Source organism: Odontomachus brunneus, unplaced genomic scaffold (genome assembly GCF_010583005.1).
Source record: "Odontomachus brunneus isolate Ranch 3 - 2012 unplaced genomic scaffold, Obru_v1 Obru_scaffold_013, whole genome shotgun sequence".
NCBI classification, from domain to species: domain Eukaryota; kingdom Metazoa; phylum Arthropoda; class Insecta; order Hymenoptera; family Formicidae; genus Odontomachus; species Odontomachus brunneus.
In genome coordinates, this window is record NW_022639463.1 from 337,293 (window position 1) to 359,894 (window position 22,602).

The following is a 22,602-nucleotide window of genomic DNA, read 5'->3' on the forward strand; positions in this document are numbered from 1 at the left end:
TCCGAAATTCACTGCCAGTGCTGAAATTCTATAGTATACGTGACATGAACTATAGAATTTCAGTACTGGCAGTGAATTTCGGAACGCAGCCATAGTTGATTGTAGTTGGCGGCTGCGTTCTAAAACTCATCGAGACCGGAGTTTTCACAAGCTTTCCGCGAGCAAATGTACGGTGGCCAGGTGTGAATCGTGCGAATGTATACGTGTATATAGGACGCACGGCGCCGTTGAAGTCGCGCTTTATTATGAGTTTCGCGGTGAAATAACGCGAATGTGAAACAATACAAGATCGTCGCTGGCGTCGTCGAGTTTCACGGTCTAACGTAGCCGATTCCTGGCGTTGGCGGATCGTCCGGCGGGCACGTATTACTCGCGTGCCACTTGGCGTGTCGCGCGCGAGTGTAACATTGTCCGCGCGCTTTCTTTCTCGCGGCTCTTCGTTTTCGCGGAGACTCGCAGTTCCTCCCGCTGTCGAAGAAACCGCGCCAACGCCGTGGCCGTGTCATCGTTGTTACCAACCGTGTCGAAATGCCGCTGCTACGTAAACAACCGTTTCAGCGTCTCCACGTCTCCTCCGATTTTAGGGACGACGACGAAGTATTCTATTGCGAGGTTACAAATGAAATATTCAAGGACTACAAGTAAGTGAATCCGTGACAGCCGCTGCCGCGTCGCCACAGAATCCGCTATTCCATCAAGCCGATCATTTGATTAACAATCTCATCGACTTATTGGTCTAATTTATAGTGTTGTGTACTGGACAGTGATTGTAGATCCATCAGCATAGAACATTGCTATGTTGAATTATGCCAAGTTTCTCGAGCAAGTTCGTTACATTATATTGCGTGAGATTGCCGTGCCAAGATTACCGGCTCAAACTATAGATCGCGAGAATTAATTGTTTAAGTTATCAATTTTATATCTATTTAAACAATTCCGATATTTTATTGTTGTTATTACATATCGCGGGATCATTTCTATAGTAACATGCTTTGAGGTTTTATTTCACACATTATTAATGCAATTGATTCTATATATATATACTTTTTTGGTTGCAGTGAATTTTGTGCACGTATTATTTTATGTAATTCACTTATATGGTCATGCAGTATCACAGGAAGGACTAGTATGACATTTCAGGAGGCTTTAGAATGCGAAGAGAATGCAAAGAAAAGTTTGAAAGAGTTTCCGATGGAGGTACATAATTTCATCATTATAGGTGTCAAATAATTATTGGCTATATTTTGTAGAGAAAGCTGCTTTGCAACTTATAAAATTTGTGAATCTGGTATATGCTATTAGATTTAGTCAAGATCAGGAGCATACACTGCAATATCTAAAAATTAACAAATATTTATTAGGTGGGTACCATTAACATATTTACTTGAATCAAAATTCTTTTGATGAAACAATACTTGGAGAGAATTTTGATGAAACAATACTTGAAGAGAATTTTGATTTAATATGTTAATGATAGCTATCTAATAAATATTTGTTAATTTTGAAATGTTTTTTTCTCGGTATACATCAATTAGATTCACTAATTTTACAACAGTTGCATAATAGCTTTCTCTGCTGAACGTAGTCATTAATAGATGTTATATATATATATATATATATATATTTATTTATTATATGTATCTTTTTATTTGTATTTCAGCTACGTATCCCTATACTATATCTTGCTAGTAAAACAAATAGATTCTCTTTTAATGAGATGATTGAGGATGTTTATCAGTTTGCGAGAGACCGCTATTTTGTAGGAGAAATGGTAGAAGCAAGTTTTACTGAAGAATCTTGGTGTAATTGTCATGTTCTTCAAGTTATTGTACCTTCTGAGCAGCAAGTTAGTGCATACCTAAATGAAAATGGCAGGTAAATATATGTATATTAAATTGTTTTATATGTATAATGTTTTTGTATAATGCTTCTTTATACTGTTGTACTTATTTCAGAAGCCTGCAAGAAAATTATTATCATCCTCCAGCAAAATTATTTCGTTACGAGGTAGAACAGTTAGATTCTGGAGACTCTGATGTCAGCCAACTCATGATAGTAGAAGCATCTCAAGTCAGAAGACGAAAACAGCATTATAGCAGAGAGCGTAATAAAATATTTCTTCGTCAGCTGTGTGAACAAAATGCCAGTGGCACCTGGGTAGTAAAGGTTGTAATACAGAATTAAATTGTTATTAATTGTTTATCGAATGTTATAAAGTTATACAATGTGAATTTTCCTTTTTTATACACAGGACAGTGTTTTGAAAAAGTACGGAGTCAGCAAAGTTCGTTTCGATACTATATTTGCAGGAACACTACCAGATTTTACAATGCGTATCAAGAAATCTGTTAAACAAAGGCAAGAATCCATAAATAAGTTTCTCACCACAGATGTGTCTAAGCAAAAGACACTGGTGAAAGCGGATCTTCAGAAAAAAGTTGGCGATACCGGAAAGGTCAATGACAATGGCGGTGTGGTGGTGAAGAAAATTCGAAAACCAAGGTAAAATCATATCATAGTAGAATTTTGTGCGAAAATTTCTTCACTCCTAATAACCCTATTTTAATACCTATATATTATCTATATTTTAATACTTTTTGTTTTAATACATATTATAATACCTATATATTTGTGAACAGAATGAATGGCAAATTTAAGGAAGAACTTAAGGCGAAAGCTCTGGAAGAGAAAGCAAAACGTAAAGAGGAAAGGGCCCTGAAAAGCGAGCACCTAAAGGAAAAGAAGCAAAAATTAGCAGCTTTAGCGGCATACGTAAAACAATGGAATAAGCCGAGAGAAGATCTCGAGTGCGAGGATCTTTGCCCCATTCCTGAACCTACTGTTATTAAATGCAATATACCGAACGAAAAGTTTGGAGACTTTGCAATGATATTAGAATTTCTCCAATTCTTCAACGAAGAATTAGAGGCGTCTGAATATTTTGCTGGAGGCTTCAATTTAGAATTATTGGAGAAGGCTTTGTTAACTAAAGAAGTATCCGGTCCTTGGAGTGATTTATTGCAGTTGCTGTTAATAAATATATTTAAATATCAGAAAGAAGAAGATAATGAGATTGATGCACAAGCAGCATCTATTTTGTTAGACGATATTAGTCCTTATGAAGGCGCATCATCAATGGCAAAGGCTGTAAAACTCGCTACAATGGCTTCTAGATGGTGTCCGACTTATCAAGGATGCAAATTATCAGAATTGACAGTGGATCACGTAACTCTGAGCGAGATATTAAGGCAACATTTATTGAGCTCTGGTGGACGCATAAGTGAAGCTGCTTCCAAATGGCGATACTCGCAGAAAGGTACATGTGTACAGACATATATACAAACATACATAAATGTAACTATGAAAATCAATAAACAACGATATTTAACGTTCACATTTTAACTATAGGTGGTTACACAAATTTTGATGAGCCAGCGCTTCTCCTAAGAATAAATGAATGTTACATTTTACGATTGTTGGGTCACCGAAATGTTTGCGAGCTCGATTTAGATGACAAAATAAAAATTGCGACATGTTTGATTAATCAGTTACTCACATTTGCACCGATACGCGATGCGATTGAGGAACGGCACGATAAACTACATCAAGCAAAAAGGGAATTGAAATTGTTTTTGCTCGCTGAGCAGAAGAAGGAGAAGGAGGAGAAGGAAAAAATGAGAGAACGTGAGAAGGAAGGCAAACTTGAGGAGGAAGATTCAAAGCCGAAGAAAGTGACGCGTGGTAATTATGAGGAAGAAAAAAAAAAGGAAGAATATGAAAGCAAGTTGAAAGAGCTGCAACAAGCATCAAGGGATGACGCGATGATGCTTTTTTTGGGTGCAGATAGAGCTCACCGAAGATATTGGAGATTTTTATCTATACCAGGTTCTTATATTCTTGTTGTCATAACGAATCTATAAAATATCAAGTTATTAGTCTACGCTTGTCCGTATTTGTTAGAATTAACATTTCATTTGCTCTTCTATTTTAGGAATATTTGTAGAGAATGACGAATGGTGGGCTGGAAGTTGCCTTCCTGAAGGCACACCACATCATCCAGAGCTGCAAGATAAAGAGTCAACATACGCATATCTAAAAAATAAGTTCGAAGATGAATTCAGTGACAAGGAGAATAGTTTTAAAAAATCAAAGAAGTCGCCGAAGAAGGTTGTGTCCTCGGACAAGAACGGCGTGAAATCGCCGCGGAAGGAAGCAAGTCGAAAAGAATTTAAACAGGACCTGACTAACATTAAAAAGAACTTGGTATTGTGTACAGGTGACAAAGACTGCCCTGTTCATTGCAAGAGATCACCACTGAAATGGAGCTTTTACGGGAATCAGGAGGACATTCAAGCGCTAATAAATAGTTTAAGTACAAGGGGCATCAGGGAAAGTGAGCTCAGACATAATCTTATACAAGAAATGGATAGTTTGCTCACTGTTATCAACGAATGTCCCAAGCATAGATTAAATCCTGACGTAGTAAGTATAACATTCACGCGTGAGGACGAATGATGGTCTGGCTAAAGAGCAAAGAGTGTAAGGAGATATCTGTATACAGTTTCCAGATCCTAGCAAAGGACAGATCAACAAGGCGACGAAGAAGAACAAGTACGAGAACTCAAACTTGAATTTTCCCCCGGAGATACCAGTTGACGAAGTGATGGAATTAACTCTGAGAGATTATATTTTGGACTTTGAGGACAAGATCAAAGCAGGCTGCTTGGGCTGCCTGAAGATCATCAATCGCGAGGTTTGGAGAAACGCGATCAACCAGCGAGGTTACGACAAACAGTGCGATAAATTAATATGCGCCAGTGGCGAGATAGATATAGACACGCCTGCCAACATCTTGATAGACAAGATAAAGAACGAGTCTAAATACAGTAGACCTGGTACACCAGACTCTGAGGTTGGCAGTATTAACATAAAGACTTACAGGGATCCGGGGATGTACTTAGATTTACCTAGCGGAAATGAAATGGTGCCGGATCAGAAACAACAAGCGATTATCAAGCAGCTGGCTTGCGCTATTCTGCAGTTGTCCCACGGTGTTGAGCAAAGGTACTTACACAGACCATTGGGGCCCGATCAAAAAGACAAGAAGTGGTTAAGCGAAGAGGCACGAGAAAAATGGGAACAGTCGCTTATGGCGTCGACAAATTGGTCTCAATTATTTATTCACTTAAGTACCTTAGAAAATAGCGTCGCATGGGACAGAAGTGTGTTGAACGCTCAGTGTCGTATATGCCGAAGGCGTAGAGACGCGGAAAATATGTTACTCTGCGACGAATGCAACAAAGGACACCATCTGTACTGTTTAAAACCAAAACTTAATGTAATCAATATTGTCTTTTTTTATATTTATAACATTGTTCCTGCGATTTTGCGACAATGGGGCATATTTTTTATCACTGCTCTCTTTATTTGCACAGGCTGTACCAGAGGGAGATTGGTTCTGTACAACGTGTAGACCGCCAGTGATAAAACCCAAGAGAAAGATTCAGAAACGAAAGAGGTTCGAAGATGAAATGGAAGACGAAGCGATATTGACCAAAGAAACGCGACATAACCGCGCCAGACGCGCGATACAGTTTACTCTTAGCGAGGAGGAAATTGGATTCGATCAAGAAGACGATAATGATCAAGAGAGCGATGAAGATATGTAAGTACTTCTCGTATTTGGCAATTCCACTCAAGACATTCGTCTTGTATCTGGAGATTTTGGCTTTTCTCTAGCGTTACAATTAAATTTGAGCTGTGACAGATTGTTCATTGAATCCTTATTATCAATTCAGAAACGCACAGTCGGGAAATATATGCGCATCTTGCAAGAGCGGTGGGAAACTGATCGCTTGCGATATATGCCACGATCGTTATCACTTGGAGTGCATAGAACCACCGTTGTCGAGAGCTCCTAGAGGAAGATGGTCTTGTACAAAGTGCAAGGATAAAAGAAGGAATGTTACGAAAGGTAACTCGATATCGTGAGCACATTTTACAGACGCGAGCTTTGTTTTCCTTATATCTCGTAAAAGCCCAACAAAATTTTTGCACTTATGAAAGGAAGTAGCAAGCAATAGGCAAGCTATTTATAAGAATGTCAAGAAAGTTTCTTAGTATGAATTATGTTAATAGTGAGGGGGCGCGAAAGGGAAAGAGACAAGGAGAGGCTGTGCGCAGCAGCAGCACGCTCTCGCATCCATGGCTTTGCCAAGAGCCTCCTCACTACAGAATCTACAGACTGGGACGGTCTGTATCGTATCCCATTTCTTACTGTATGCATAGCATTCCCTTGGTTAATTTTTTTTTCTTTTTTTTTGCCAATTGTGTGTTAGAATCGCACTTTAAGGTAATAATACGGCACTACATGTCGTACGTATGTATGTATGTGTGTATGCGTGTGTCACATATCATAAACACATGCTTAATTTATAGTTAACTTTGCAAAATCTTACTTGTTATCAGTAATAACCTGCGAACATCATATAAACGTTCCACTGTTTACTAACGCGTGCAAATCATTTCTTCAAAATAATATAAAGAGATATACGCGTTATAGCTGAAATATGTGATTTTTGGATGTGTAGATAGCAGCGCATCGGAGGACACCGAACCGAGGCAAACGCGACGCGCGACTAAGAGGGCCGCTGAAATTGAACACGAGGAAGACAAAAGCTCGATCAAAGGATCCATGGCGAGATTGCAAGAATTACTGTCCGACATTAGGCACCACCGAGACTCCTGGCCGTTCCTCTCGCCCGTTACGAAAGATGAAGTCCCAGATTACCACGACATCATTTCTAACCCGATGGATTTCGGTACAATCAAATACAAGCTCGGTAACGGGGATTATCAGAGGGTAGAAGAGTTTTTTAGCGACTGCCAATTGGTTTTTGATAACTGCAGATTGTACAATAAGGAGCACAGTTCTGTCTACAGGTATATGTTGACATCATCATTATCCGTAACATATAAGTTCGGATGCCAGAGATTTTGTGTCTCACATCTATGTCGTTAACACATTTTTATTAGTATAATTAGTAATCAAAGAAAGTATGTTAGCGTTTATCTTGTATCATTTCTTCATAGCAATTGACTAGATAGATGTGCAAAAAAAATTCTCTGGTTAATTATTATATGTGAATCCATTCAGGTTGACGAAATATTAGAAATACGACAACTCCCTACTCACATACGTAATACTTAAAGCCATAGCCGAGTAAAGTAATATTGTTGTACATAAAATCAATTACCTCATACAATGGTTCAGAATAAATGCGATTAACTATTTTTTTATACGACTAACTTAGCAGTAAGAATCAACTTCTGACGTTTGCGAGTGGTATATGAGAACATTGACTTGTGCGACGTGGCTATAGATAACTTTGCTGTTGATGCATAAGTAATCTTTGGCCTCCGAACCAGTTTGGGAATAATACGTAAGCAGTAAAACTATGCCTTTTTAAAAATAGCTACGTGTACAGGGCAGGAACGCGACTACTCAAGTACTTTGAAAAACGCTGCAAAGAATTGGGATTGGATCTTGGCGAAGCGCTGTTTCAAGAGCCTAAGCCTAAGAGGGCGAGATTGAACGGCGATGGTTTTGAAGAAAATGGAGCGACCGACAGCGAGGACGATGAAGGGGAGCTACAGAAAAGAAGATAGAAGCGAGACATAATATATATTTCAGTATGCATACTCTCATGAGATTCTTAAATCTTTATGCTTCTCGTAAATTTGATATATTTTCAACTTATACAGACCTATGTATCGATACCAAGCGATGAATAGATTCTGGTATATAGCTCAAGACTTTTATAAACTATGTACCGATTCTTTTCGCAGCGTGTAACAAAAAAGATTATTCCAACAATTTGCGGAATAGTACAACTGTGAAAATTTATTTTGCGAAATCGATATGAACGGAGAAAATTTTCTTTACTCTCTAGAATTTATTTTACCTCGAGGCTTGTAATAAAGATGTACGCAGTATTATTTGCAACAATTCATATACGTAAGTCGCACTACATATACTTTTTAAGTATATCGCACGTATGCATTGTATCGAGTGTACGCATCCTGAAACAAGCATATACGAGCAGCGAGTTAGTTCCATTTGCTTTGAATTGTACAAGAGTAGCACTATTTTCTTTATAAGTGTATTGTTAAAGAAGAAAATATTCGTTACTACGAAATTAATATTTTCGCATTTTCTTCTCGACAATTATTTATTATGTTATTATTATTCGCGCATTTCGTGCACATACTCTTATCTATGGCTATTGATGATCGTTTACTGTGTATGTGGTAAGTTAAATGTTAGAAATTTTATTCCTTTCACCCTTCCCCCCTCTCAAGAGAAAAAATACGCGCAAAGTTTAACCGTTAAAACACGAGAATTATGTCGCGATAGAGAGTTGCGGGATACGTTAAAATTCAAAGTTACTTCGTTCTAGCTGAACACTGCTTTTGGAAAATGCATAAACACTACTCATAAATTCATGTTTGTAGATCCAGACAATAAAGTTGGGTACTTTTGTACATCATGTTCTATAACCATTGCCAACTGTAACCATTGAAAATTGTTATATTATTTATATTTTACAAAGAAAAATTTCTCTGTCCCATTATATGATAGTATTAGTGTTTCTTTATGTATATCAATCTTCAACACTTTATGTTTTTAAGACAAATCGACGGGAGAGCTATAATAAGAGTTATCATTTTTTGTTTGTTGTAACCGAGCAACTACAAACTTCTTTTTAATCATGTATGTTTTATATAAACATTATTGTAGTAATAGAGGTTTTCAAACAGTTTTGGATGTACAACTCATTCTTTGTCTTCCTTTAAATAATTTCACATATATGATCGAGTTTATTTCTTCTAATTGTACACTATAGAGATTACAAGTTTTCTCTTATGTGTATTATTAATTTTAATGCATATTTATTTAATCACTGCATTTATATCTCAATGATGACCAGTGCCTTCAAATGATTCTTTCCATTTTTTCTCCCAAATCTTAACATTTTCAGGGCTATATGCTGGAATGAAAAAAGTAAAAAATTACAAACATACAATAAATTTGAGTAATATAAAATTTAAGATAAATTGTTTGACTTACATAATTTCTGTATTTTGTAGAATACAGGTAATGTTATAAAAAGGGAATAAAACATATATCTGTACATCCAGGAATGGGTCCAATAATATTTGTATGGAAACTGAGCCATTTTTGCCACAAATGTATATGGATATTTCATAGGTCGAAACTGCGTGTTTTCAGCCATGTTGACTGTTTAAAATAAATGTAACTTATAATAAATCACATTTATACTATAATATAGGATTTACTCAACACTATAAATGCTTTAAAGCTATATACAGTATCACTAATATGCATATCTGTAGTTTGTAATGATATTGTACTACACTAGAACTGCTTTGAAGCATTTGCAGAACTGAATCGGCTGTTCTAACAGTTTTATAATTGGAATAATGTTTTGTTTGCAATTCTGATGATTCATGAAATAAATATTTTAGTACTATTACATATATATGAACTTAGCGTTTTACTGTGTGATAGATGACCTGACAATCGCAAATTACATAAAACATGTATACAATGTACATAACTAAAGTTTTATTTTACTATATGTATATATAACTAAAGATTTTTTTTCTTATTATATATTTATACAAATTCTAGTTAAGCGCAAACTTAACATACTATTGACAGAATGTGCACAATACTTGACTTATTAAACCATTGCATAAAAAAAACCAATGAAGGTAAAGGATAGATAAATAATATATATATGTATATATATGACAATTTCGTTTAGGATCTCAATTATTTAATATGACAAAATTGACACCGGCTTCAATATTGTGTGTGTATAGATGTTGTGTGTTCTATTCTTATCGTTATTTTTAATACTCCAAATTACTCACAAGTCTAACTTTCCAACGTTTTAATAAGAAGAAAATATAGCCACCATCGAGCAGTTTTACGTAACTAGTGTTTTCATGTAGCCTATTCTTATATGTGTCAAACGTCACAATAGGTGGCGCACCTGCAAACAGTAATTTAGTACATGAAAACCGTTCATTAAGCGTTCACGAATAGCTCCTCACCGAGCGATTAAATTGCATAAATTATTCTTTTTAGGACAGATTCGTATAGTGATTGTATAATATATACATAAGTCAACTCGAGTATATATAAACTTGTTTCAATCCTTTAAACTGTCCCAAATTGAAATTTGCGCAAACCCGCTATATACAACGACGAACCAATCAGAAATCATCATGGCTGTCGCCGCTTCAACTGCAGCGGGGAGGTTTCGAGTGGACACAACCTATATATGTAAAGGCCGATCTACATTGGTCGTAACGTTGCAAGCGTCGTAAAGCCCATTCTACAATTGGGTAAGCGTAGTCGTGAACGTAAGAGTCAACCAATTCGAATGTTTTATTCACTAATTGCTTTATTCTGATTGGTTGTCGTAATCACTTACAACCACTTAAAACCACGTTCACGCAATTGTAGAATGGGCTTAATGCAAGATTCACACCACGTCCGATGTCCGACGTATGACGTCCAATATCCGATAGGAGAACAGCTTTCTAAGGCTGCGTTCAGATCCCACACTCGGGTATATTCTATTACTAGAAGTGCTATAATATATGTAACATAACTATAGTATTTCTAGTAATAGAGTGCACCCGGATGAAGAATTTGAACGCACCCTAATATAGAATTCAATTCTCCATTGGAAAGCTATTCTTTTATTGGATATTGGACATCGTACGTCGGACATCGGACGCGGTGTGAATCCTACATAATGGCTCCTACACACAGGACGAGTAATGCTTGCCGCGCGATGGAAGTTCGCGCGACAGCCAATCAATATATTACTTCCCGTAATAACCTTCTAGCTCTTACGGAAAAGCAACATATTGATTGGCTATCGCGCGGACTTCCGCCGCGTGGCAAGCATTACCGCGTCCTGTGTGTAGAAGCCATAAGCCAATACGATTAGACCTGACGCCTTATCGAACTAACCTCATACACACACACACACACACACAACGTTATAGACACTTTCCATATTTATTTTTCTTATTTATTATCACTTACTCAGTTTCTTTAATGCATTTCCAGTGAGAAATGACTTGTCGATCGACGTCGAAAAAACGTCGCTATGTTTACATGTATATATGTTAAATTTTGTCGCCACGCTTGCGCATTGCGATCATAGAACACTCTTTTCTAGTGAACCAATTATCGTCCATCTTTTATTCTTTAGTCTTCTTTCATTCTCTCTTATAGCAAAAATTCCTCTACGCGCCATATAGGGCGTGTTTCGTTACACACTCGCAACGTTCGCAAGTGTCATTCTATCTTTGTTGCTCATGAATGTTAAACAAAGATAAAATGACGCTCGCGAGCGTTGCGAGTGTGAAACGCACCCCTAGTAGTATATATATGGCACAGGGTGCTTTCCAATTGCTTAACACATATTAACACACACGTACACAACCAGTTTATAGATCACATTATCTAAAATATCTTGTAAGATAATATGCAACCAATAAACTGGTTTTGTGTAACTGGTTTTGTGTATGCAACTGGAAAGCATCCACAACCAATCAATGCAAGAGGTTTGTCGCGTCCAATGCCCCAACATACTCCTACTAGCTCCAATGCATTCAGATTGGTTTACATCACCACGCGGACCAATCAGAGTGCGTTGAAGCGAGTAAGAGCACGTTGAGGCATGCGACTGAACAAACCTAAAGATTTATCTGGTAAATAACTAGGTCCTACCAATCGGGTCCCACCTGATTACAGCCATTCCATCGCGTGGCTCACGAATTTGGTTGAGACTCATGCCGGTGGATGGTAATCGCAAGGGTGTGCGAGCGATGATCTTTGAGAAATCGAGTTTTATCGCAATGTAACAGCATCGGAACCGTCCACGAGTCGCAACAGCCGTGCAAGGATACGAGAAGAAAAGAAAACGAGTGGAATGCATCAGGATGCAGCAGGGTTAGATAATGTTAAGGTTAGAGGTTAGAATGCGGGCAGGATGGGCGCGAGTCAAGCTCACTACGGTTCTGGGCGCGACTATCGGCTGCGGCGGTAGTCGCGCGGGCGAGAGAGGCTAGCGGGCTTCCGCGCGGCAGGTTGAGAGGAGAGCGCGTTCGTCGCGGAGTAGCGAGCAAACAGGCGGCGCGCGAGTGAACAGTGAGCGGCGATCAGCGCGAGAGAGCGAGATAGCTAGCGAGCGTGCACACGAGTGAACGCGTGCGATTTCCCTTCGAAAGAAATGTCGGCGCTCGCCGCAGCGGCGTGTTAAACGGCAAAACATGTCCAAAGCGCTGCTCGGTCGCGCGCAGACACCCGGCGGCGGTGTTCAAACGGGCGCAACGGTGACCTGCGTGGTGTGCGAGCGAACTGACAAGCTGTTGAGATGCTCGCGTTGCAAAGCGGTGTTCTATTGCACAAAAGAGCATCAGAGAAGCGATTGGAAACGTCACCGGGACTTCTGCGCGACCCATCCGGCGGTGCGAGCCGCGTCCGCGAGCGAACCCCTCACCGCCGCGGACAGGAATTTCAATCGCGAGCTCCCGCCGTCCAGACATCTCGCCGTCGACAAGGTGCCGAGCGCGCCAGTTCCTAACCTAGCCAGGATCCCCATCTCGGACACGTCATGGGTCACGAACGTCATCTCGGAGCCGTATCGGAACGCGAAGCAATTCACAGGTACGTGTCTCACTTCACCATTTTGCCGCGACACCTTATCGTCCGTTGAGATGTTTTGTGCAGTTGTAGGCGTCTCGAGCTCGCGTTCGTGCCGATAAACGCGCGATATTAATAGCGAGCCCTGTCGATTCCGCGTTCGCGCCTCTCGAGAGATGTTTGCTGCGATCGGCGGTTTCTCAAACAGTGCGACACGGATGCCTCTCGCCGACGTGTCTCACGAACTTCCCATCCGTCCCTTAGTTTGACTAAACTCATTGTTCTCGTACACTGTGCCTAATTGCAGCCATTACGCAAGGAGGAAACGGATCGAGTCAGCACGAACGGAAGGAGAATCAGAATCTTAAGAAGAAGCCGAACAGCGGAAAGTCGCGGAACGTGCGCAACAGCAAAGCCGATTGCTGGACGTTGCCCATAACGTACGAGGGAAGTTCCGAGGACACCATACTGGGCGCCAGGGCAGAACTCTTGAATCCCGCCTTGGAGAGCTCAAGGATCTTTGAGAGCTTGACTAACGCAGACCTTGGAATGCCTATCCGGCATCACAACGGCACCAAGAGCTTCCCAGAGGTGCAGTTGGGTCAGCAGGAACAGGAAGAGGAACTCTTGCCCCCTTTTTTACATAGGAATAGGGACGATATTGAGGAGCTGTTGGATGAAATTTGCCGGAATATGATAAGAGACATGAACAACTACGGTGTGTGCGTGGTGGACAATTTTTTAGGCAAGGAGAGGGGTGAGGCAGTGCTGAGGGAGGTTTTAAATATGTACAGTGCAGGTTTATTTAAAGACGGACAGCTGGTGTCTAATAAGGCTGGTGCAAATGACTTGAAAACAATACGTGGTGATCAGATCACATGGTTGGATGGCAAGGAGCAGCAATGCCAGAACATTGGTATACTCATATCGCGGGTTGATGCAATCATTATGAGAGCCAACAAGATGCGTAACAATGGGAAGATAGGAAACTATACAATCAACGGAAGAACAAAAGTGAGTATATCTTTGAATTTGTCGCAGCGACGCGAGTCTCTTCAAGTACGCTCGTTTGCGATACGCGGATTAAGCCTGGCGTGAAATAATTTATTTCTTACTCCACACAACTTGCGCCAAGCTTACTCCACATACTGTAGGTGAATCTTTACGTGAGTTTCTCAGAGAAACTGTGAGATCGTCCAGGCTGTGTAATCGCCTGTGAGTTGCACGAGATCATTGAGATCGATGTTTCTTTGCACTTTCTTTTGCAATTTGTTCACAAGACCGAGTTTTATCAAAGGAAACTGAATACGTCATGTTCAAGCAGCATACTTGGACTGTACATTAGATAATATTCCAGAAAAAGCGAGCTGCAAAGAATAGGGTAACTGTGTGCATGGAGTATCCGTTTAATAGCAGTCTTCGTTGAATTAGTGAGCGATCTCTCGTGAAGTCGTTTGGCCACATTAATTACCAGTCTACTACGTGGAAACTATTAACAAAATACGCCATGAGATTTTCAGACGCGCGCGTGGATGTTGCGGTGACATGCCAAGAGGTGAACGCGATAGGGAAGGTCAGAATTCCAAAAATGTGACGATCCCTCGCGCGCGCGCGAGCGAGAAAGAGAGAGAGAGCGTAAAGAGGAAAGAAAGAGAGAGGCGGAAAGAGAGAGCATCGAAGCAAACTTGAGAGTGGGAATAAAGCGCGAGGTGCGATCAGTCACGTACGCCGCGCGATTTCATGCGTCCCGCCCTCTTTCTCTACCACGCACCGATACGATACGACAAATTTGTTTCGCACTACGGAGACGTAAGGTAAAAGCACCGGAACACGCGCCTAATCCTAGATATTTTTATTATGTCGGTTTTTAAATACGAATATGTTAAACTATCAACAAAATACACAGAGTGTCCGTGCATTTACCGTAACGTATTTATTATATTCTTACCAATTACAATGATCGGACGAGAAAAAGTTCTAGATGTAATTAATCAGTTTCTAAATGGCAATAAAACCCAACAATAAAAATTTCGTTCCCTTTCGTAAAAAAATCAAGGACAGCTTTGCTTCCTTAAATGGAACGATATCTTTTCTTTTACCCGTAGTGTTGTAAAAAGAACCAATTCCAGCAGTAACTCATAATATTATCTTTATTGTTATCTGACGGAAAAAAAGAGCAAAGTAAAATAATAATGAAGAATTTCAAGAACGTATGATGTAAGTAGGCGGAAGTTTGTGTTGCAGAAAATTAATTACGTCTCGGATATGTTCTGAACACCGAACATTATGAATTATATTGTATTCCAAATATTATTGTATCTTCTATCTGAATTTTTACTGTTAAATGTTAGTAAAGATAACGTTATGAGTTACTACTGAATTTGTTTTGATCCTTTTCGCAATACCACGGATAAAAAAGGTGAAAGTAACTTTGATTTTTTGCGAAAAAGAACGTTTTTTCGAATGTTTCCGATATTATTGCATCTATTTTATTGTCGCTTAAAAACAGATTAATTGCATCTAGAACTTTTTCCTGCTCCAATTATTGTAACTGATAAAAAAAATGGATACTGTTACAATGAACACCCTACATATGTGTGTGTGTATTGAAAGTTGAAATATCTGTATTTAGAGGCCAAAACAATAAGAATGTTTAGGATTAGATACACGTGTCTGGAACTTCTACCTTACTTACTTGCACACTCGATCTGTCTTCAGCGATAGTTTTACACGAGAGAAATAAAAATATTTCTACCGCGATATACTGAATTCCATAAATAACCATGTTAATACTTCTCTCTCTTTCTCTCTCTCTCTCTCGCTCTCACATACACATCAGTAAGTTCCGCTTGATTCTCGTATTGTTCACGATTGTGTTGCAAAGCTGACTATTGTTAAATTATTAAACAGTCGTCTATTGTAACTCGTAGCTATTTGTTCCACGTTATCATTATCGTTTCGTATGAGAGAGTTGTGTTACATACCTCGAAAGGTAATGTTATCTCGTTTTTAACTCGCTACATCCTGTATTCGTTTCACAGTACTGGAAAATTTGTGCAAGAGAAAGAGAAAGGGGAATTTTTGTAACGTTATCATCAGGCTGTTAGCAATGTGCCGGCGTTATTATCAGAAAGGATTTGCACGTGTAATAACATATCTTCGGTATGACTGAAACGAACTTGTCGATTGCTTTACATTAAAACTAATTGATTGTTGCGTTGTAAACACGATACACCGTGTGTATCATAATCACGGGAAAGATAAAATGCAGAATATTTTGTGCGTCGATGTCCGCTTCATTATATCTATCGCAATCAACAGTTTTTTTTATGTTTTTAACTGTTCTCACTGTTATTGACAAGTGTCCTGAATTATTTGTGTTCAGCTTATGGTTTTTAGTTATGAGGCTGTGCAAGTATTTTGAAATAAAAAAACAGGCTTAATATTAAAATGAGAAAAGTCGACAAATTGCGGTGTATACGTCATAATTATGATATTAAAGAAGGGAAAGAGAGAGAGAGAGAGAGTGAGAGAAATAGCAAAATAGCTTGCGTACTGAAATATTTACATACTATTTGTTGCAGATCTATCGGGTATTGTCTGCATTTGCATGTCTGTATCACGATACGACATAATCGTTTAATGCCTTTTCTAATTCGCACGTCTGTAATGTAGGAATACCTGGAATCTTACGAATATGATTTGAAATTTTCCTCGTTCCTTGCGGCTGGTAACCAACTGATTATATGCTGACGTACAAGTCGATTAGTCATTTGTTTTACAATAGTCGTTTACTTCTTTCTTTTACACCTTAGACTAGATCTCAACTTTGAGAAAGACGTATCTTGAAACGAGACGCGCAACCGCGCAAAGATTATTTTAATAAATTACTACAGTTTATTGTACATATAACATAGCAATCTAAGCATCTTTTGTTAATTTCGTGAAATGTAAAAGAAACGTATGAATGTCCTGTCACCGGATGTAAAATCGAATTGTGGCAATTATATATATTACATATATTTGTATATCTAAAATTTTGAATTGCATTAAACAGACCTGTAGGCTTATTCTGTAACTCTTAACAGCAGTTTTGTTATCGTTGCGTTGTCGTTGCTATAATATAATATATGGTAGAAAATGTACATAACGACAAAGTAACGATCACGGCATTGCCGTTAAAATATACAGAACAGGCCTACTGGCGTGGTAGTTTATCAATTATCAAATCTTTAAAATTTCTCTTCCTTTTGCGTTTCAGGCTATGGTAGCTTGTTATCCTGGTCATGGCTCGCATTATGTAAAACATGTGGATAATCCCAACCGAGACGGACGTTGCATCACGGCCATTTACTATCTTAATCAGAATTGGGACATTAAGGTACAGGTTTTATATACATATATACCTTCGACGGAGCTTTTAAGAAAATATTCGAAACTGTTCATGTAAAGATAATCTATTTGATGATATAACGTTGAAAGTCGAATAAGTAGAATATAAAATCTAGAAATAAATGCACATCGACATTGGTCTGTAAATAATTGCTTTTCTCCTATTGTAGAAGAATGGCGGACTTCTGAGAATATTTCCTGAAGGATGGCGTGATCAAGTAGCGAATATTGAACCCCTGTTCGACAGGATATTATTTTTCTGGTCTGACAGGCGAAATCCGCACGAAGTGCAACCAGCATACGAAACTAGGTACGCTATCACGCTCTGGTATTTCGACGCTGAAGAAAGAAATCAGGCTTGCAGAAGATATCAAAGGGAACGTACGTAAGCGATCGCATCGACACGTACGCGCGCGCGCGCGCGCGCATTTTGCTTGTGACTATGAAAAGGTAACCGTAACCTTATTTACGAGTATTAATTATTATAACTTGGATCATAAATTATCTTCCCAGGAGAATTGAACAAGACGAATCACATTTCGTGAAACGCGGAAGACGTACTACGCCCTTTGGACTGATATCCCTCACTCTGTACATAAAATATGTATTATTATGTATTATGATACAGCTGATAATTTTTGCGGGAGGAATTGAATAGCTTACGAAACAAAACAAAATTATTTTATCGGCGATGAGTGTTTAAAAAAAAAAGTGCAATAGACGTAAGTGATCTTTCTTTTCTTCCGTTTTTCTTTTTTTTTTTTTTACAGATGAAACTGTAATATATGTGATGAGTTAATGTGTGTAGTTGTTGCAATTTATACTTATATGTATAATCGTTTATTTGAACTTCTAAGATCCGCTGCGTGCGTTCGCACTCTAACCCAGTATTTAAAATATCGGTTTTGCATCCTGCGTTTCAAAGAAAGCTTATACTTGTGTCGATCATTGACTTCTCCATTACGTAAAGTATTAATCACCTTTGCATCGTGTAACATATAAAATATTTTAAACGAAACCGTAGGATATATAATGTGCAAAAGAAATCTTTTCCAAAACTCGCAGACGTTATACCTTGTGATTGTATTACAAATAAATTTATCTCTCCGTAATGTTTGTACGCCATTTCTTAGAGATAATAAGGCAACTACTTGCTAAAGTTATATCGCTCACGTAAAGTGTAATATTGACATTGTTACATATTACGATTAAACACAGATCTAAAACTTTTTACGCTCCTCCAACGATATCACGTTCAGTTTACTATGGCCAGTGACTGATTTTTGTTCCCAGCGCAACAAATTGAAATTAAACGAAACTCAATCTGTATCTGTATAATATTATGTATATTGTCACGTTGTAAAAATATACACACCCAAATATTACATACATATATACATATATATATACATACACACAAGGCGATTGTGGGCTAGATTATAGCTCTTTCCTAAGCGAAAATAGAAGAAAGTGGCAGAGAGAAATGTTGCACTGTTTAATATAATTTACCATTCTACGACCATACTTTTTCCATATTCCATTAAAAGTTAAAATAGATCATTAATAGTTGAAATTTGTAAAAGTTTGAAATCAGTTTGAAATTTGCAAAAAATTACCAATACTTTCCATATTTATTGTTCTAATCTAAACATCGATGTCGTTTGGGAGCTGACAATCTTGGATCTGATTGGCAGCAGGCACGTAGGTTTGAAACGAAAAATTATTTTTCGAGAACATGCCGGGATTAATAACATAACAGTCGGAGTAGCTGGCGGTATACGTCTCAAAGTTGTCAGCGACGACAATAAGATCTGGTGTTGGGAAAATTTGTAAAGCATGATCATACTTCCAGTACACCGGTACGACTTCTAGTGGCACAGGTGTCAAGTGTGATTGGCTGATAATGGCTCTGGCAAACTAAAATTTCCCAATGTTTCCGTTAGATATATCACGTTTTGTATCATAAAATAAAAACATATTAATTACTTACATGCTTAAAAAAGTCTTCCTCTTTTGGGAAACGAAGTGAATTTCTGCACATCTTTGTTAACATATCTTCCCTCAACACTACAATTTCTTTCGTGCAGTACTGTATTCTGCATGGATTCGTAGTAAAAATAGCGTTTGGTATCGATTTCGTGACTTCTTCGATGATACATTTAGGCAAAGGAGGTTTAGGTAAAATTTTAGGGGAGCCTAAATCGTGTGGGCCAGGTACAAAAACAAATTTAGAAGCTTCCTTCACATTTGTATATTGTATTATTATATCCACCAGGTTTTTGAAACCTGTGATTAAGGCTTGTGGACTGGTTATATTGGTAGGAAAACTCAGAAAATGGCCACACAATACAAAAGCTATAGGAGGATAGTCCATGTAGCCTTCCAATATCATTTGGAATTTTTGTAAGACATTGGGAAAGTCTAACCATAGCTCCGCTATGAATACTATTATACCGTCCTCGTTATTTTTTTCATGGACTTGTAACTTTTCTGACATTTTTAAAGACATACTATGAGGACCACCAAATGTATTAGTATCACCAAAATCTGATCGAAAACTTTCCCATGACTCTATCGGTGGAAAGCTAATATTTTCTACATGTAATGTATCATCCTTGTATGTTCCAATAGCTATTATTATACAGCCTTGCATTATGAAAGCATCCTGAAAATCGTGTTAGTAAGATAAGAAAAACTGTGCTGTATATGAAAATTCCATTATTTTAGTATAAATTTTTAGAATCCTGCAAAATATCTTGATGATACTGTGTAGCAATTAAAACATATATTAAAGGATATTGTGTTGCTCAAGTCAATTTTAACAGATCCACTTGTATCTTCCAAGTAATATTGATCTTCTGTTAATTGTGTTAATAGACCCATTATACAAACATTTCCAGTTTTCAGCTCACTCAATAAATATTCTATGGGTATTAAATTAATCTTATCCAACGGCTGTTTCTCAAACTTGGAGGACAAAAATTGTTTGTGTCTCAAAGTTTTGTACCACACCATTTCAAAACGATGCTTGAAGATTAATGATTTGCATTGTGCCTCAGGATGTATGTTTTCACTGTCAATTATATACTTCTTCTTACATATATCATACTTTATCTTTGGTATATCATATCCATTTATAACATTAAATATTGTTTCTGTGTCCTTTAATTTATTTGGCTCTGACCACTCCTCAATAGCACTTTTTACATGTTCAGCTGTAACATGTGGACCATCCAAGTTTTGAGCTAAAATCAGTTCTATGATGCGACTGAGCCAAGACTCACGTTCTTCTTCTTGTATTTTTAATAGACGCTTTGCAAGGGATACTCTGAGTTCCCTAAAAGCATCATATGCAAATATAAACAGAAATATATATGTAATTATCGGTCTAATAAAAATAAATTCACTTAGTCAAATAAAATTCAGCAATTAATTAGGAGATCTATATTTGCTTTTAATTAACGTTTGTTATTGTAAGAAAAATACTTACCTCGACAACACTAGGCCGTATAATGAAAAATTCATTTGAATCATTTGTATACATTTATTATCAGCCATCACTACACTTGTTTATTAAAGGAATGATTAAAATTAGATCAAAACAAGAGAGAATAGATTCAACTTTTACAGTCTAATATGTATAAATCAAGTTTAACCGTTAAAGGAAAGATTATTTCATACTATCTTCATGATCATTACCCAAGCTGAGGTTAAGCATATTTCTTTTCCCGCCTTCGTACGTATGTCCGTTTTGACCGCTACAGGTCTGTTCGTTTTTAAAGAACTTCTGCACTAGTGCAATAAGTTAGAGTGAAACATACTTTCTTTTATTTTAACTTATTGTACTAGTGTGTACTAGTTTAGAAATTCTTCGAAAATAAACAGACTTCATGATTCAATAATGAAATTAAATTGGAGTGGTGTTGGGGGAAAATCGTAGGAGATTACCAGGGTCCTTATTCTTGAAATAGTTGCGTATGTAAGTTTTACTGCGCAGGTTTAATCATACCATAAAATAGCTGCGCAATGAAAATTACGTATACGCAAAAATTTCAAGAATAGGGACCTTGGAACCAATATAGAGAGAGAGAGAGAGATTCAATAATGAATTTACATTGCACTGAACATATGATCAATTAAAGTGCTATTAAAATTTACGTATGTTATGAAAAATAAATAATTTAGAATGTCTATATTTATTATTTATCAACTATATTTTATTGTATATACTATAAAAAGAATCAATTGTGTTTTCAATTTTAATCGAGTAATCTAACAGAAAAAGTGTACTCTGTATGTACTTCAGTTCAAAAGATTTCATTGGCTAGATATTATCTTAAGATGATACATAGCCAATGAAATGATTTGTGTTAATGCAGATTTTGCAAATGAAAAGCATCCTCTATATTCCATTTGCTTTACTTTTGATGGCTGACATATGTGTCACCGGTATTTGCCACGCATGTACTCAAGAGCTTGTTAAAAGTTTTCCATCTTTTGATAGTTTGCAGAAATATTGGAAAAATGACGGCACTGAAAGTATTGTTTAAGTTTTGGTCAGAGTACGCAAAGAACACATCTAAGAAACTGAAAATCATCGATGCCTATTTACTATATGTGTTCCTGACGGGTATTATACAATTCGTATATTGTTGTCTCGTTGGCACATTCCCGTTCAACAGTTTCCTCAGCGGCTTTATATCCTGTGTATCTTGCTTCATTCTAGGAGGTAATCACAATATTAATTATATAATGTCTTCATTTATACTGTGCATTTATTTGATTACTCGTCATCGATTACTTATTTCATTGGTTTTATCATTATTGTGACTGTAGATGTCAGAAATTAAACTTTCCCTTATTTACACATTGATATAAAAGATGTTTTATACGATAAACTGTTTATGATACATTTCTTACTATTTCATTAAAGTGTAGTCTTGAACGTGTTAATATAACCTTATCTATACAGGAAAATCTATTTCCTATAAACACGTACACAATACTTATTGGCAATAATCACTTTTTATATAATTTTTTAGAAATGTGTGCGATGCAGTTATATACTTTGTTTCAGTTTGCCTTCGATTGCAAGTTAATCCACAGAATAAAAATCAATTTCATGGCATAAGTCCGGAAAGAGGATTCGCAGATTTCATTTTTGCACATATTATATTACATATTGTTATAATGAATTTCATTGGATAAAATTTATACAAACTATGCAGTATGATTAAAATTACAATGCATTAAGTGCAATCGTTACAAGATGAGTTATTTTGGATGTATACATATGTTTTTGTACTTGTGAATCAGTCACAGCTCATAATTAATTAATAAATAACTTCAATATAAACAGCTGTGATGTTATATTTAATATCCCTTCTTGATTAGTTTACCGTATATATATATTTTGTAAATATATATTTTGTGAAAATCTTTACAAAATATAAAAT

The 22,602-nt window shown here is 37.3% G+C and overlaps 5 protein-coding genes across 8 annotated transcripts; 3 read left to right on the forward strand and 2 right to left on the reverse strand.

Moving 5' to 3' along the window:
- The first annotated feature begins 144 nt into the window (after positions 1-144).
- Positions 145-8,544, forward strand: LOC116841041 (bromodomain adjacent to zinc finger domain protein 1A). 3 transcript variants are annotated; one of them, XM_032808543.1, is made up of 14 exons: positions 145-641; positions 1,059-1,197; positions 1,661-1,875; positions 1,956-2,166; positions 2,252-2,502; positions 2,640-3,316; positions 3,409-3,885; positions 3,992-4,482; positions 4,562-5,338; positions 5,436-5,665; positions 5,799-5,974; positions 6,139-6,252; positions 6,591-6,942; positions 7,476-8,544. In XM_032808543.1, the coding sequence occupies exons 1-14, from the start codon at positions 529-531 to the stop codon at positions 7,666-7,668; spliced, it is 4,416 nt and encodes a 1,471-aa protein (XP_032664434.1). In that variant the 5' UTR covers positions 145-528; the 3' UTR covers positions 7,669-8,544. The 3 variants fall into 3 exon arrangements, with proteins under 3 accessions (XP_032664434.1, XP_032664435.1, XP_032664436.1); XM_032808544.1 differs by having other exon boundaries at positions 7,488-8,544; XM_032808545.1 differs by lacking the exon at positions 6,139-6,252 and having other exon boundaries at positions 147-641.
- Positions 8,545-8,847: 303 nt separating this feature from the next.
- Positions 8,848-10,082, reverse strand: LOC116841042. The gene is made up of 3 exons (XM_032808546.1): positions 9,961-10,082; positions 9,131-9,301; positions 8,848-9,050 (listed from the first exon to the last, which is right to left on the reverse strand). Exons 2-3 carry the CDS (start codon positions 9,294-9,296, stop codon positions 8,977-8,979), a joined length of 240 nt encoding a protein of 79 aa, XP_032664437.1. The 5' UTR covers positions 9,297-9,301; positions 9,961-10,082; the 3' UTR covers positions 8,848-8,976.
- A 1,805-nt stretch (positions 10,083-11,887) lies between these two features.
- On the forward strand, positions 11,888-18,537 carry LOC116841060 (egl nine homolog 1). Of its 2 annotated transcripts, none has more exons than XR_004377486.1 (5): positions 11,888-12,778; positions 13,062-13,768; positions 17,016-17,135; positions 17,317-17,596; positions 17,660-18,537. XR_004377486.1 is itself a non-coding variant. In XM_032808569.1 (5 exons), the coding sequence occupies exons 1-5, from the start codon at positions 12,382-12,384 to the stop codon at positions 17,689-17,691; spliced, it is 1,467 nt and encodes a 488-aa protein (XP_032664460.1). In that variant the 5' UTR covers positions 11,888-12,381; the 3' UTR covers positions 17,692-18,537. The 2 variants fall into 2 exon arrangements, 1 of the variants encoding a protein (XP_032664460.1); XM_032808569.1 differs by having other exon boundaries at positions 17,317-17,527.
- On the reverse strand, positions 18,474-20,704 carry LOC116841059 (DNA polymerase epsilon subunit 2). The gene is made up of 4 exons (XM_032808568.1): positions 20,637-20,704; positions 19,946-20,483; positions 19,137-19,820; positions 18,474-19,063 (listed from the first exon to the last, which is right to left on the reverse strand). Exons 1-4 carry the CDS (start codon positions 20,702-20,704, stop codon positions 18,791-18,793), a joined length of 1,563 nt encoding a protein of 520 aa, XP_032664459.1. The 3' UTR covers positions 18,474-18,790.
- An 859-nt stretch (positions 20,705-21,563) lies between these two features.
- Positions 21,564-22,502, forward strand: LOC116841027 (dolichyl-diphosphooligosaccharide--protein glycosyltransferase subunit DAD1). The gene is made up of 2 exons (XM_032808518.1): positions 21,564-21,875; positions 22,224-22,502. The coding sequence occupies exons 1-2, from the start codon at positions 21,671-21,673 to the stop codon at positions 22,352-22,354; spliced, it is 336 nt and encodes a 111-aa protein (XP_032664409.1). The 5' UTR covers positions 21,564-21,670; the 3' UTR covers positions 22,355-22,502.
- Positions 22,503-22,602: the final 100 nt, after the last annotated feature.

Bases quoted from the DNA above. Each gene is read 5' to 3' on its own strand.
- LOC116841060 (XM_032808569.1), top strand. From the start codon at position 12,382: ATGTCCAAAGCGCTGCTCGGTCGCGCGCAGACACCCGGCGGCGGTGTT. The intron at 17,136-17,316 runs GTACAGGTTTTA...CTCCTATTGTAG, and splicing joins ATCAGAATTGGGACATTAAG to AAGAATGGCGGACTTCTGAG. The intron at 17,528-17,659 runs GTACGTAAGCGA...TTATCTTCCCAG, and splicing joins CAGAAGATATCAAAGGGAAC to GAGAATTGAACAAGACGAAT.
- LOC116841027 (XM_032808518.1), top strand. From the start codon at position 21,671: ATGACGGCACTGAAAGTATTGTTTAAGTTTTGGTCAGAGTACGCAAAG. The intron at 21,876-22,223 runs GTAATCACAATA...ACTTTGTTTCAG, and splicing joins ATCTTGCTTCATTCTAGGAG to TTTGCCTTCGATTGCAAGTT.
- LOC116841059 (XM_032808568.1), bottom strand. From the start codon at position 20,704: ATGGCTGATAATAAATGTATACAAATGATTCAAATGAATTTTTCATTA. The intron at 20,484-20,636 runs GTAAGTATTTTT...TGATGCTTTTAG, and splicing joins TACGGCCTAGTGTTGTCGAG to GGAACTCAGAGTATCCCTTG. The intron at 19,064-19,136 runs GTAAGTAATTAA...GGGAAATTTTAG, and splicing joins AGGAAGACTTTTTTAAGCAT to TTTGCCAGAGCCATTATCAG.
- LOC116841042 (XM_032808546.1), bottom strand. From the start codon at position 9,296: ATGGCTGAAAACACGCAGTTTCGACCTATGAAATATCCATATACATTT. The intron at 9,051-9,130 runs GTAAGTCAAACA...TTTTCATTCCAG, and splicing joins CTACAAAATACAGAAATTAT to CATATAGCCCTGAAAATGTT.
- LOC116841041 (XM_032808543.1), top strand. From the start codon at position 529: ATGCCGCTGCTACGTAAACAACCGTTTCAGCGTCTCCACGTCTCCTCC. The intron at 5,975-6,138 runs GTAACTCGATAT...TTATGTTAATAG, and splicing joins AAGAAGGAATGTTACGAAAG to TGAGGGGGCGCGAAAGGGAA. The intron at 6,943-7,475 runs GTATATGTTGAC...TTTTAAAAATAG, and splicing joins GAGCACAGTTCTGTCTACAG to CTACGTGTACAGGGCAGGAA.